Source organism: Lactuca sativa, chromosome 8 (assembly GCF_002870075.4).
Source record: "Lactuca sativa cultivar Salinas chromosome 8, Lsat_Salinas_v11, whole genome shotgun sequence".
Lineage (NCBI taxonomy): Eukaryota > Viridiplantae > Streptophyta > Magnoliopsida > Asterales > Asteraceae > Lactuca > Lactuca sativa.
The window spans coordinates 292,836,252-292,850,395 of record NC_056630.2 but is presented as its reverse complement, the minus strand read 5'-3'; the positions used below and the strand labels follow the sequence as shown (position 1 = coordinate 292,850,395).

Sequence of the window (14,144 nt, the reverse complement as noted above, 5' to 3'; positions counted from 1 at the left end):
ATTCAAAATGACAAAATTATAATCGAAAACCATGTACATACATGATAGAAAAATCCAAATCCGCATGACCGAATGAAAATTGCATGTTTCAACATTTTCACAAAATACAAACTACCAAGAAAATAGTTAAATACCAGCCCAATGGCCCAAACACTAACCCCTAATAACGTACAATTGGTAAAAAAGATTAATAAAAGTTAATATTAATATAAAGAAAACGTTTTATAATATAAAAGAGGAGAGGGAGAGAGTTAATAAAAAGAAGACAGAGGGCAATGTTCCAAAGAGATGCCATCCGCCACATCGGTTGCTAAATAAATTATATTTGTTGAACAATTGATTCAACAAATAAAGTGTTCATCCTAAAATCAAATTATATTAAATTACAAAATGACAATTTTATATGGAATTTGACCAACCATTTCCGTAATTACTCCTGATAATGCAACTTATCATGCTTTGCTTATTGGTAAAAGCTTTGGCATTACCAAAAAAACTCTAGTGGAAAGCTCTACAAGCAAAGTATGTTCAAATAACTATCGAATATGTACGCAAAGTATAATCTTAGCACATAATCCAAGGTAAAAGTCATGTGATACTCTAAAGTAGACCTATAGATAGTCGAAAGCATTCAAATTAAGTAAAAAAAACAACATCATTATCCATTTTTAATCAAAAATAACCACAAGAATTCAGAATTGTTATCCATAACATATAAAAAGCACTTATCTAATTCAATCAACCTCAAGCTTTCTGGTAGACGTAGGTAAGTCCGCATTTGCCGCAGTAGTGCCTATCGAAATGATTTGCCATGAAAGTCCCAGCACCACACTCGGCATTCGGGCACTCTTTCCTCAGCCTCTGAACCTTGCCGGAATCATCAACCTTGTAGAACTGCAACACGCTCAGTTTCACCTTCTTGTGCTTGTGCTTGATCTTCTTGGGTTTCGTGTATGTCTTCTTCTTTCGCTTCTTTGCGCCACCACGGAGACGGAGGACCAAGTGGAGAGTCGACTCCTTCTGGATGTTGTAGTCGGCAAGTGTTCTACCGTCTTCAAGCTGCTTTCCGGCGAAGATGAGTCGCTGTTGGTCCGGTGGAATGCCTTCCTTGTCCTGGATCTTCGCCTTCACATTGTCGATCGTGTCGGAGGATTCAACCTCCAAGGTGATCGTCTTACCCGTTAGGGTTTTCACGAAGATCTGCATTTCGCCGATTTGTGATGGAGATACGGTGATTAGGGTTTGAAAGGAGGAGAATAAGAGGTTCTTATAGTATTAGGGTTTCAGTGTGTGGATAGCTTGTTCGGGTCGGGTCATACCGAGTTGCGATAAGTGTTGACTAAAATACGGGTCTCAAATTCTTATTCGGGCTTTTCAGTGGATAATGATCAAGAAGCCCAATTAGCTGATTTAGGCTTGTAGTTAACAAATAGACTTTTAGCTATTACCTTATGAATTTAAAAGCCCCATTATTTATAGGTGAACAAAGTCATGTCAATTCTTTTTTTTAGTTTTGGGTGGCCAGGAGTCGGGATCGATTTTGGACGGTTTTTTTAGTGTAGTTTTGGTTTAGATCCTTGATAGTCTTTTAATTTACAACGTTGTAACACACAATAATATTTAACTTTATATGTTATGTTGTTGTTGATGATATTGTTGCCATAGACGATACTTGTTATTATATTATACGGTTGTCATTGTCATGCTAGGTTGATCTTAATGTTGTTACTATAACCTCATTGTTGTTACTTGTTGATTTTGTCATGCTTAATATTAGATGTCCATTTAATTAACTCATATAGGGGTGATAATCATGTCGGGTTCGGGTTATCGAATCACGTGTTGGAAGGTCGATAATGCATCAAACCATACACGGTCTATTTAATTATTCATGCAACAGGTTGGCAGCATGGTCGGCCTAGAGGGGGGGCAATGTGGGCAGCCGTTCGGGACCAACGATGGTTCGGGGCCTTAATATTTATGAATTTATTTATATTGACATATAAAAATTATATATAAAATATGCACAAAATTATCATAAACTTGTTGTAGGCGAGATGACGGAGCCGTTTGTTTTCATTTTTGAAGGTCGCGCTTTCAAATCTTTCTATAGACTCTATGACATTTTATTTTAAGCAATAATTATTATATATATATACAACCTAAGTACGTGTAATAGTAGTGTATGTCTATGTCACTAGGTTTATTGGTATCTTAAATTTTGAACAAAAGGTCATTTAGTTGAATTCTTGTCAAGTAAAAAAAAATAGTTTGATTAAGTTTTAAAGAAATTAAATATAAAACTAAGTTTAGTCGGTTAATATTTGTTTGTTTTTAATTGCTTTGTATATCATTTCCACCAATTAAATTTCTATATGTGAAATTTATTTGTTTATAATAATTTATTTTTAGTCAACCTTATTTCAAACTTTAACATTAAATTTATTTTAAAACATAATTTAAAAGGATAAACAAAAAAAAATGATCATATTATTATGGACAATATGTGTAAATGATCTAATTTTTACCAAAAATAACTATTAAATTCGAACTAAAAATTCAAGATTTTGTTAATATATATTGTATTTTTTTCTCATTTGCATCAAAGTACTTTAAAAAATTTTTTTAATCCATTAATTTGAAATGTTCTTCGAAATTTGGACTTGTCTTTGGAATTTAAAAGTAGTTTTTCTCTTGGAAATACTTTGTTCGATATCCAAAACATATTTTTGTTAGAAAATTTTATTTATGTAATATAAAGTTAGTCCGAAATGGACTCATTTCGGATGGTGGTTATTTCAGCAAATGATTCAACAATATCTATAAAGAGGTAAATTTATATTTATGATACTCATTTTTGTGATTATCCTCAATTTATTTTTTTTTATGTAAGGGTCTTTTTTGGTTTTCGCTCCGGGCCTAAAATATGTTAGGACCGACCCTGATTGGCAGGTTGGAAACATCAACTCGGACACGACTCATCTAACTCGTTCAATTATATGGGTTCACCGGTTTATGGGTTAAATTCAGGTCTGTAGGTCAAACTCGAATTGGCGGGTTGGTGAGTTGACCCATGAACCTAAGTATTACTTGTGTGATAGCAATGATTGGTTTGATTTAGGACATACAACATGCATAAGTTGATAGACATAATCGCATAACTTAAATCCAATATACTATGCGGTGAACCACCAAATGGTAAGCACCTTCAGGGAAGCTTATTTTAAAACGGTAATACTCCTTAAAAAAATTGACTGGTTGACTCGTAAACCCAAATGCAAATATAACGTTCTACAAATACCGAGTAAAAATTTATTTTTAAGTCGACCAAAACCATCAGAAATTCAATTCATAAGCTAATCAAAGTGTGACAACGTAGAAAATAATTATCAGGGTACAAATCAAAATATAGAATGCAGAATACTAGTGGATGCAGTACGATTATGTTGGACCCTTTCCCTTAGAATCAAAGGTACCTGAAACCATTAACATAAACGGTATGCACAAAACTTAGTGAGTTTCCCAAAATATCATATACCATACATACAACGGGCCTCGCTTAGCATCGGGCCCCGCCTAGTACAAATCTGCTAGTAACATGCGATGGGCCCCGCCCAACACATTCATCAGGCCCTGCCTGGCATCGGGCCCCACCCGATATACTTACAAATACATACAATACATGCAAATGTCACACAGAAAGCTAGCATCCTATAAACATAAATCAATGTGTTGGCATTGGTGTCTTCTACCCACAAATACTATGAGGAGACTCACCTCAAACTGAAGATATTTGAATCACACACGTACAACTGCTATGAAGTCTCCTCATACTAAACACATACAATACTAACCCTAATTAATAATTAGGGTAATAACCCATAATCAAATGTCCAAATCATATTCTCTTACTAAGGGTAAAGGACCATTGTACCCTTCCATGTCTAAACCCAAACCAAACATAGCCCAAGGCCTAAAATGGCCCAAAATCATTTCCTAGGAGTATGTCATGTGTACCCCTTACTTATGCCCTACGTACTGAGTTTTCACCGAAGAGAAACGGGTCAAAACTCGTTACACCCTGCGTACTCAGAGGTTACGCCCTGCGTAATCCTCTATTGTCCAAAAAACCACTTTTAATCTCTTAATATGTAAAGACTATATGCCCAACTCATAGTTCTTAATCTTGGGAAGATCTTAACTGATAAAGTCGATAACTTTAGGCTTCTACATGGATTAATAGAGCCCAAAACCAAAGCCTAAGTCCATAACACTCTTAATAACCTCAAACTCTTGCCTGAGTGAGTAATAGCAACAACGACTTCATTTTTATGACACAAGATCCTCAGAAACAACATAAAGTAACAAACTTGAGCTCTGGAGTAGCTTTTACTCGTAAGAACCAAAACCATGGGACCAAAAGCATGCAAATCTTAAGCTAGTCTAGATCTAATTTGTAACACCCCAATTCCGGTATGTATTTAAATATCTAAATTTTCAAGTTTTCAAGAGGAACTCGATGAGTCAGTAGCCTGACTCGTCGAGTAGAGACGGGATAAGCACGTTGTAGGAGCCGGTGACTCGGCGAGTCCACCAGTCTGGATGAAACCCTAAAGCTAAGGGTTTGCACCCTTATTTAAACAACTTTTTGTGCACTAATCAGCCTCACTCACCCACAGAGAGTTCCATACTAAAACCCTAGCCATTCCTTATCATTTTTTGGTGTGATTTCTCATTTTGTGCAAGTTGTTGGTGTATTTAAAGCTAGAAGAAGAGAAGAGAAGAGGAGGAATAAAGGGGGAGCAAAGTAGATCCGATTTCCTTGTTCCATTACAGTCTTCTTTGAGGTATCAAGCTCAAACCTTTGTCCTTTTTCAATTAGATCTCTTATTTGGCTTGTTTTGCCATTTTTGGCTTGGTAGAGGTATAGAGGACATGTGGTGTTGAATAGTCATCAGATTTACCCATGTCTGAGCTCTGGAAGCTCAGATCTACTGCCTTTATGGGACCATTCTTGCATAAAAAGCCCTAGATTTACACTTTTGGTCCCTTTAGAGCCTTTAAACCTTCATTGATGCATATACACATGTAAAGTTGGAAACTTTATGCGTGAAACAAGCCTTAGGAACCCAGATCTATAAGTTGAATGCAATGGAATTGATCAGAATCGACTGTATAGTGTTTTCATGGAAGCGACTCGACAATTTTTTTCTTCAGACTCGGCGAGTCGAGTCACGAGTCCCCGATTTTTCCCCTTTTGGGTTATGCCAAGTGGAACCAATGAGTTAGAGGTGGACTCAATGAGTCGGAAGTCAGACTCAACAATGGAGGGACTCGACGAGTCAATGCCCTGACTCGACGAGTCCAGGGCAATCTTCTTGCCTCAAGAACAGACTCGACGAGTTGTTCATACTACTCGGCGAGTCACAAGCTAGAATGCTCTTATGATGAAGGAGAACTCGACGAGTTGTTCATACAACTCGACAAAGATAGACTGTTTATTAGTATCGAGGAGGAACTCGTCGAGTCTATGCCAAACTCGACGAGTATTAGCGAGCAGGAATGAAAAATAAGAGTAGGGACTCGACGATTTGGCGGCCCAACTTGACGAGTCGGGTCAACTGTATGTTGACTTTGACCAGGAGGTTGACTTTGACCAGGGGTAAAATAGTCATTTTACCCTCAGTATAGTTATCAGTAGTTGATTGAGTGTGTTTATGGGAATTGTAGCTGGGAGAGACCGGAGCAGCAATAGACAGTTCCCGAGTAGAGTTTCAGCAGCCAGCTTTCGAGGTGAGTTCCAGATTTCGATCCGATGCAGTTGGTTCCGGACTTCGGTCCGATGCAGGGGACAAGGTGTCACAACTGGAAATTTTGTGTCCTGTAATCTATACATTCAAGCTAATGTGAATCAAAAACTTAAGAACATGATTGACACCTACTATTATGACATCAAAAACTTCAATCAAATACATCATACAAGTACTACAAATAGTCATCAAACAATTGGAGACCCTAGAAGTCCTTGTTTAAGTCCATTCTGGACTAGGACTCCCTTATTGGATCCAAATGGACCAATAAGCTTCCAATTAGACTATCATGGGCTTAGAACCCTAATTGGGCTCTAATTGGACCCACACTAATTTATTTCAACATTTTGGGCCATGTTGGGCCTAGAATGGAATGAATTAAAGCTTTGATCCATGAATACCCTAAACTAGTCCAACAAAAATGGAAAAATCATGCTATATTCTTTATTGTTAAAATTCACCCAAACTAACTCTAATATTGGGCTTAGGAGCAAAAAGCCCAAATTTTCCTTTTTCCTTCCATGTTTTCGGCCCAAAACAAGCCCAAGAGAAAGGTTTGACTTACTCATGCCACCTCACTATTAACCAAAGGACTTCCATGCAAGAAACTCATATCTCCATACAAACATCACCTCAAATATCATTTCTTCTTCCTCTCTCTCTCACTCTCGGCCATACTCAAACACACACACATTCACAAAAATCTCTCAACTCTCTCAAGAAAACTCCTCCCTCTCCACTTAAAGATCTCGAAATTTAGGAAGCATTCAAGAGGAAATTTCCACAAATTCTTCATCTAAGGTAAGATTATGCTTGGATCTATGACTTAGATTCTTTTTGTTATCAAAATCTTTTCCTAATCCATGCAAAAATCGTGATCTTACATCCTAGAAACACCTCAAACTCGAGATCTTCAAGGAAAGAGTGCTAAGGCCAAAAATCACCAAGTTTTCTTCCATATTCTCTTCAAAAACCGAAACTACATCCTAAGGTGAGCTTCATACCCCCTATTTTCTGTTTTTATGAGTTTTTTTTTGGGGGGGGGGGGAATACAAGTGAAAGTGTAGATCTATATGTGTTTTGTATGCTTTGTATGATTTCCATGCTTATATGTGTGCTTTTGTGTGTTATAATGTTGGATCTAGCCATAAAATCCCTCAAAACCGAGATATACCTTATGTTAAATGATCTTAGCATCAAATATATTTCTACATACAATGTGTTTCTAGAAAAATAGCTACATGGCTTAGTAACAATTTCTTTGGGCTAAAAACACAATTTTTGGACCTAAAATGTGAAAAATACAAAATTAAGGGCCCAAATTGACATATCACGAATTCTGATGGATGAGGTGTGTCAAAACAGTTTCAATAAAACAATTTCTGGAAATATACTCATTTAGAGGATTAAAAACATAAATTTCAAGCTTAATGGGCTAAAAAATGACATTTTCGGCCCAATGAGGCCCATTATGCGAAATTTTCTGTTTTGGAGGGCCAAAACTGTGTTTTTCTGTAAAACAGTGGACTATAAGTGTTCCAAGTCCTTTTCAAAGGTTTAAAATGCTTTTTAAATTTAAAAAGGACCAAAGTTGCAAAAATTTTACAATTTGGGCCAAAATTGTCAAAATTGCAAAAAAGAAGGGTTATAACCGAGAAAACTGAAATTTCAGGGACTTAAGCTGTTTTCTATGAAAAATGTGCTGAAAAATATTAATTTCAATAATTTTTGGTGTTAAAATGTCAAGAAAATTGATTTAAGGACCAAACCGGAAAGTATTTAAATAAAAGGTTGAAAAAGTAAATTTTACAAACAATGAGGGGCTGAAAACAGAAAACTTTCAAGGCTAATTCAATACATGCAATTTGACCAAATGATGGCACCGCGACTATCGATGAAATACAATACATTACAACACCAAAAGTCGTTGTTAAACGAATTGGTTCGGTCTCGAACCAATAAAAATCCGAAACTACTAACACGACGACACTATGACACTACGACACTACGATTCATACTAATAACGTTTGGGAATTCAATATACATGCGAGTGTGCACAGACGTCTACGCACCATCTTTGGGCCCCAAAAGTGTAAAATCTTGTTTGCTGAGCCTAGCTAGCCCAATGACCTGATCTTAAGGCCCGAAGACCTCTATCTTACGAAGTGTTGGGTTTTACCGATCCGACACAACGTAAAAGGACTTTCAATGGCTTGTATACTACTGGTCCCCAAGGGTCCTTTGGTATTGCTAGTAGAGTCTACCTTTTTATGCGAGGCGGGTCTGGGACCCCTCGTACCTTTTTATCCCCAACCGGCTAATGGAGTCATCGAGGCCTTCGTGTCCTCTTTCTCTTCGGATGTGGGACTACACGTAGTCAGGGCGGTTGGATAACGTGATTAGTACGGACGACGCCTACGGGATCGTTAGTATTGCTATAGACTAGTCGTTTGTGTAACGCGTGTTGGTAGCAAATAATCATGCTCAAAAATAATCCAACGTCGCCTGGTATTGATAATTTCACGCGTTGCAATGGTTTCAATGTAAATTCATGGAATTCAAAGAATTAGGAAAACATCGAGTTTTCCTAGGGTTTCTCAATACATACAGATTCGAAATACACACAATTTTAATGAACAATTTTTACAAGTATAGAAACAAACAAGCATACCTATGGATCTTCACACCTTTTTGACTATACTATTTTCAGAAAATATCGGATTTTCTGGTGGTTTTCAAACAATACAAAACATTGGATTTCAAACACTACTTATGAACTCACCAACATTTCATATGTTGACGTTTTTCAAAATACTTGTATTCTCAGGGAACCAGTGAATCAAAGGAAATCATATTCAGTGATGGCTTGCAGTTTATTTATGTACGAATCGAACAATTTATTTTTGGGAATGTAATGTTTAAACAATGTACTTCATGTAAACTTTACTGGTTGTACTATATTAATGCATGGTGACGAATGTTGTTACGTTTCATATATATACAATGTTATGGTATTCAATTGAGTCACGACAGCCCCCGAACGTTTCCGCCGCCTGGTTTGGGGGTGTGACAGGTTGGTATCAGAGCTTTGTTTATAGTGAACTAGCATGTCGAGCCACACATTGATATGCAACTATAAACCAAAAAGAGGGACTAACATAACTCTGAACAAAACAAGTAAATAAAACACACTTGCTTGCATTAGGAATAAGGACCTAACGCCGAATCAAACACAATAATGCTGGTATCTCGGTTAATTCGGGAGTGTTCTTAGTGAGACCAAGGAGTGAATGTAGCCTGATCAACTACATTCTCTCCAAAGTAAAACTAACACACGTCTTGATGAGATCGGGATAGCTAGGGAACCTAAAACTATACCCTTTATCACCAACAAGAGAACGTTTGCTTAGTCTGTACAATAGTCATAGCACCTAGGAATAATGTTAGCATATTTACGTACTCGTGCAGACAGCATGGCTGGTTTTCATCACCCTGGAGACCCCTATTTCCCTAATCAGGGAAACAACGGGTGGCTAGAGGAGGAGGAGCCTGAGGAAGAGCCTGAAGAGGAACCTGAGGAAGACCCCGAAGAAGAATCTGACGGGGAACCGGAGGCAGAAGTCGAGGGCGAGCTTGCCGAACCCGAAGAAGACGAAGAGCATTTCGAAGAGGAGCTTGATGACAGCGAAGGGGGTGATTCGGACGCAGAGTCCGAGGTCATCGACCCCCCTTACCCGATCAGGGTGCCTGCTTATCGTGTGGGTCCCACTGGACCTACCCCTCCTTGGGGCATTGATCTTTGGAGATGGAGCAGACATCAGGGACAGCGACCCTCGTTTGGCATGTCACGTGAGTTCTTTGATCTGAGGGACGGAGGACCGGCCGATCGAGCCCTACCGGTCATGGTGAGACGATTACGGGACACCGGCGACCTTGCTCAGGGCACTGCTGATCAAGTACGCCAGTTGTGGACTAGGGTCGAGCGTGCGGAGCAGGAGACGCGTGACGTCCTCCGGGAGTTTCACATGAGGCAGGTAAGGTGGGAGTCTCGACTTCAGGACGCAGAACGCCTAGTGGCTCGTCTTCAGGGAGCATCCGCATCTTCGGCACCACCTCCAGACGCTGCTCATCGCGGTTAGGGATGGACTTATCATGGTAGGTCATTAGGAACTATGTTGTGTACTTCGGCTCTATGTTTAAGTGACTACACTACTCATGGAGCCGTTATGCTGTCGGATTAGTGTCACTTATGTATGCTCTTACGAGCAAATTTTCTTATATTAAACGCGGATAATATTAATAAACTTTTATGTGTTTTGCTATGATATTACAAGTTGTTATGTGTTGAGAAGTTATGATTGTATGCCTGATGGTAGTAATGTTTAGGTTCGTACCATACATCTAGTTAGTAGGATCACGACCTCATAGAGACCACATACACTCAACATCTTTCCGTTTCATGACAGAAAGATGCCTCGCCGAGCTACTCGCGGAAATCCCGAGCCAACTTCGCCCGAAGTTGACACCACTGCTTTCCAGGCAGCCGTGTCCGCTGCGGTCACAGCAGCTATGGCACAACTTCACCGAGGGAACAACGGAGGAGGCAACGGGCAAGGCTCCGGAAGTTCGAACAACGGGACGAATCAAGGACCCACTAAGACGTGCACCTACAAGGACTTTGCAAACGCTAAACCCCGGACTTTCAACGGCACTGGAGGGGTGATCACCCTGAAGCGATGGATCGAGAAGGTAGAGTCGGTGTTCGAGATATGCGATTGCCCCGAGCAAATGAAGGTGAAGTTCGCGGCCTGCACTTTTGTGGACCAAGCTCTCACTTGGTGGAACGGACACGTGGAAGCTATGACGCTCCCTGTCGCCAACTCTATCCCATGGGCAGAAATGAAAGAAATGTTAATGGCTGAGTACTGCCCCCGAGGCGAAATACAAAAGATGGAGCAAGAACTATGGAACCTCACGGTGCAGAATGCGAACATCGATGCCTACATATCGAGATTTAGCGAATTATCTCTGTTGTGCCCGGGTATGATCACATCAGAAGGAAAGAAGGTTGAACGATTCATCTGGGGACTGACATCCCCCATTCAAGGGAATGTGATAACTGCGAACCCTGAAACGTTTGACAGTGCGAAGAGATTGGCAAAGAGGTTATACGATCATAACAACAAAAGGGGCGAGAAGCCAGTAGAGACTGAGAAGAAAAAGGAGGGTGATGGCAGGAGAGGGAAGAACCCCAAGAGGAAGGGGCGTCAGGGCCCCGAGACCTCTAAAAAGCAGCAAATAGTGGCAGTTAACGTTGTCACCGCACCGGTTCCAGCCACACCACATGCTCCAGCCTCAGCTGCTTCAAATGCTTCAAGACCCTACTCTGGTAATCTTCCCAAATGCAATAAGTGCGGCCTCCACCATCACGGCGAATGCAGGGAACTCCATTGCACCAGTTGCAACCGAAGGGGACACACTGCAAGGTTCTGCAGGACATACCCTCCTCAGAACCAGAGTCAGGGAAACAACCAGAACAACAACAACAACAACAACAACTACCGCAATAACAACAACACCAATGCCGGCGGCAATAATGCAGGGCCTAGCCACACCTGCTTCGGGTGTGGAAGGACGGGGCATTTCCGCCAAGATTGCCCTAACAACAACTCAGGAAACAGAGGAGCAGGAAGAATGCTGACTATGGGTCAGAGTGATGCAGTTCAGGATCCCGCAGTTGTGACCGGTACGTTCCTCCTAAACCACACTTATGCATGCATCTTATTTGATACCGGAGCGGAGTGAAGTTTCGTGAGCGAGAAGTTTAAACATTTATTAAAACAACAACCCCAGAAGCTAAATGAAACCTATACGGTGGAAATGGCCAATGGGAAAACCGAATCCACTGGGGAGATCTACATCGGATGTACCCTAACCCTTAACCAGCACGTTTTTCGAATAGACCTAATGCCAGTATCAATTAGGAGTTTCGATGTGATTATCGGCATGGATTGGTTAAGCCCCCACCATGCTGAGATTATGTGCCACGAGAAGGCCGTTCGCCTTCGTCTCCCGAATCACGAAACCCTAGTAATATACGGAGACAAACCTAGCACGAATCTTCGTCTTATCTCGTGCATCAAAGCACAAAAACATCTGCGAAAGAACAATTTGGCGTTCTTGGCTCACATAGTGGACAAGACCAAAGAAGAAACTAGCATCCAAGATATTCCGGTAGCGTGTGAATTCCTGGACGTGTTTCCTGAAGATCTTCCAGGAGTACCCCCAGAGAGACAGGTTGAGTTCCGAATCGACCTTGTTCCAGGAGCGACTCCTCTCGCCAAATCACCATATCAGTTGGCTCCTGCTGAAATGCAGGAATTGTCCAGCCAACTCAGTGAGCTTCTGGACAAGGGATTTATCCGACCTAGCTACTTGCCATGGGGAGCTCCGGTGCTCTTTGTCAAAAAGAAGGACGGATCTTTCAGAATGTGCATTGATTACAGAGAGTTAAATAAACTCACTGTTAAAAACCGCTACCCACTCCCACGAATCGATGATCTATTCGACCAGCTCCAAGGAGCGAGTTATTTTTCTAAAATAGATCTACGGTCCGGATACCACCAACTCAAAGTCCGAGAAGAGGATATTCCTAAAACCGCTTTCCGAACCCGCTACGGACATTATGAATTCGTCGTAATTCCCTTCGGTTTAACAAATGCACCTGCCGCATTTATGGACCTAATGAATCGAGTCTGTCGACCGTTCCTTGACAACTTCGTCATTGTATTTATCGATGACATCCTCGTCTATTCTCGAAGCAAAGAGGAGCATGGCCAACATCTCCGACAAATTCTAGACACTCTACGATCGGAAAAGCTTTACGCCAAACTCTCCAAGTGCGAGTTCTGGCTCCGGAGTGTGAATTTCCTAGGCCACGTGGTTAGCCAAGACGGAATTCATGTGGACCCCTCTAAGGTCAAAGCTGTGGAAGGATGGGCAACTCCGACTACACCCACAGAAATTCGTCAGTTCTTAGGCCTAGCAGGTTACTATAGGAGATTCATCCAAAACTTCTCTAAGATCGCCAAGCCGCTTACCTTGCTTACGCAAAAGGGCGTGCCATTCAAGTGGACAGACCGACAAGAGATTGTGTTTCGAACCTTGAAGCAAGCTCTCTGTAGCGCTCCTGTACTATCTCTACCTGAAGGAACGGAAGATTTTGTAGTCTACTGTGACGCGTCAAATCAGGGCTTAGGTTGCGTTCTCATGCAACGTGGAAGAGTGATAGCATATGCGTCCCGCCAACTAAAGACGCACGAAGTAAATTACACGACCCATGACCTAGAACTGGGAGCCGTGGTCTTTGCTCTAAAAATTTGGAGGCACTACCTGTACGGTACAAAGTGCACCATCTTCACGGATCATAAGAGCCTCCAGCACATCTTGAATCAGAAGGAGCTGAACATGAGACAACGAAGATGGGTGGAATTGCTAAACGACTACGAATGCGAGATCAAGTACCATCCAGGTAAGGCCAACGTGGTAGCTGATGCATTAAGTCGGAAGGAGTACACTAATCGCCGTACGAAAACGCACTCGATAACCATCCAATCTCATCTGGCCACTCAAATTGCATCAGTCCAGTCGGAGGCTATGAAAGCGGAAAATAGAATTAGCGAGGCATTGCGCGGGATGGAAAAGAACCTAGAAGCAAGAGAGAATGGGGTATACTACTTCATGAACCGTATTTGGGTCCCAAAAATCGGAGGATTTAGGGAGAACGTTATGAAGGAAGCCCACAAGACACGATACTCCATTCATCCCGGTTCGGACAAGATGTATTTGGACATTAAACAACACTATTGGTGGCCTAACATGAAGGCGGAAATCGCGACCTATGTGGGTAAGTGCCTTACGTGCGCCAAAGTAAAGGTGGAGTACCAGAAACCTTCAGGATTGTTACAACAACCGGCAATCCCTGAGTGGAAATGGGAGGGGATTTCTATGGATTTCGTGACCAAGCTGCCCAAGACATCGGACGGACTGGACACCATATGGGTAATAATCGACCGACTGACGAAATCTGCCCATTTCCTACCAATCAAAGAATCCTACAAGATGGAGAGACTGACACGTTTGTACCTACGAGAAATCATAAGACTCCATGGAGTGCCAAAATCTATCATCTCGGATAGGGACAGTAGGTTCACATCGCGCTTTTGGCAATCACTCCACAAGGCAATGGGAACTCATCTCGATATGAGCACCGCATATCACCCACAAACGGACGGTCAAAGTGAACGAACCATTCAAACGCTTGAAGACATGCTT

At 41.2% G+C, this 14,144-nt stretch overlaps 1 protein-coding gene across 1 annotated transcript; it reads right to left on the bottom strand.

Moving 5' to 3' along the window:
- Nucleotides 1-618: 618 nt before the first annotated feature.
- LOC111909015 (ubiquitin-40S ribosomal protein S27a) lies at nucleotides 619-1,250 on the bottom strand. The gene has a single exon (XM_023904810.3). The coding sequence runs from the start codon at nucleotides 1,204-1,206 to the stop codon at nucleotides 745-747; it is 462 nt and encodes a 153-aa protein (XP_023760578.1). The 5' UTR covers nucleotides 1,207-1,250; the 3' UTR covers nucleotides 619-744.
- Nucleotides 1,251-14,144: the final 12,894 nt, after the last annotated feature.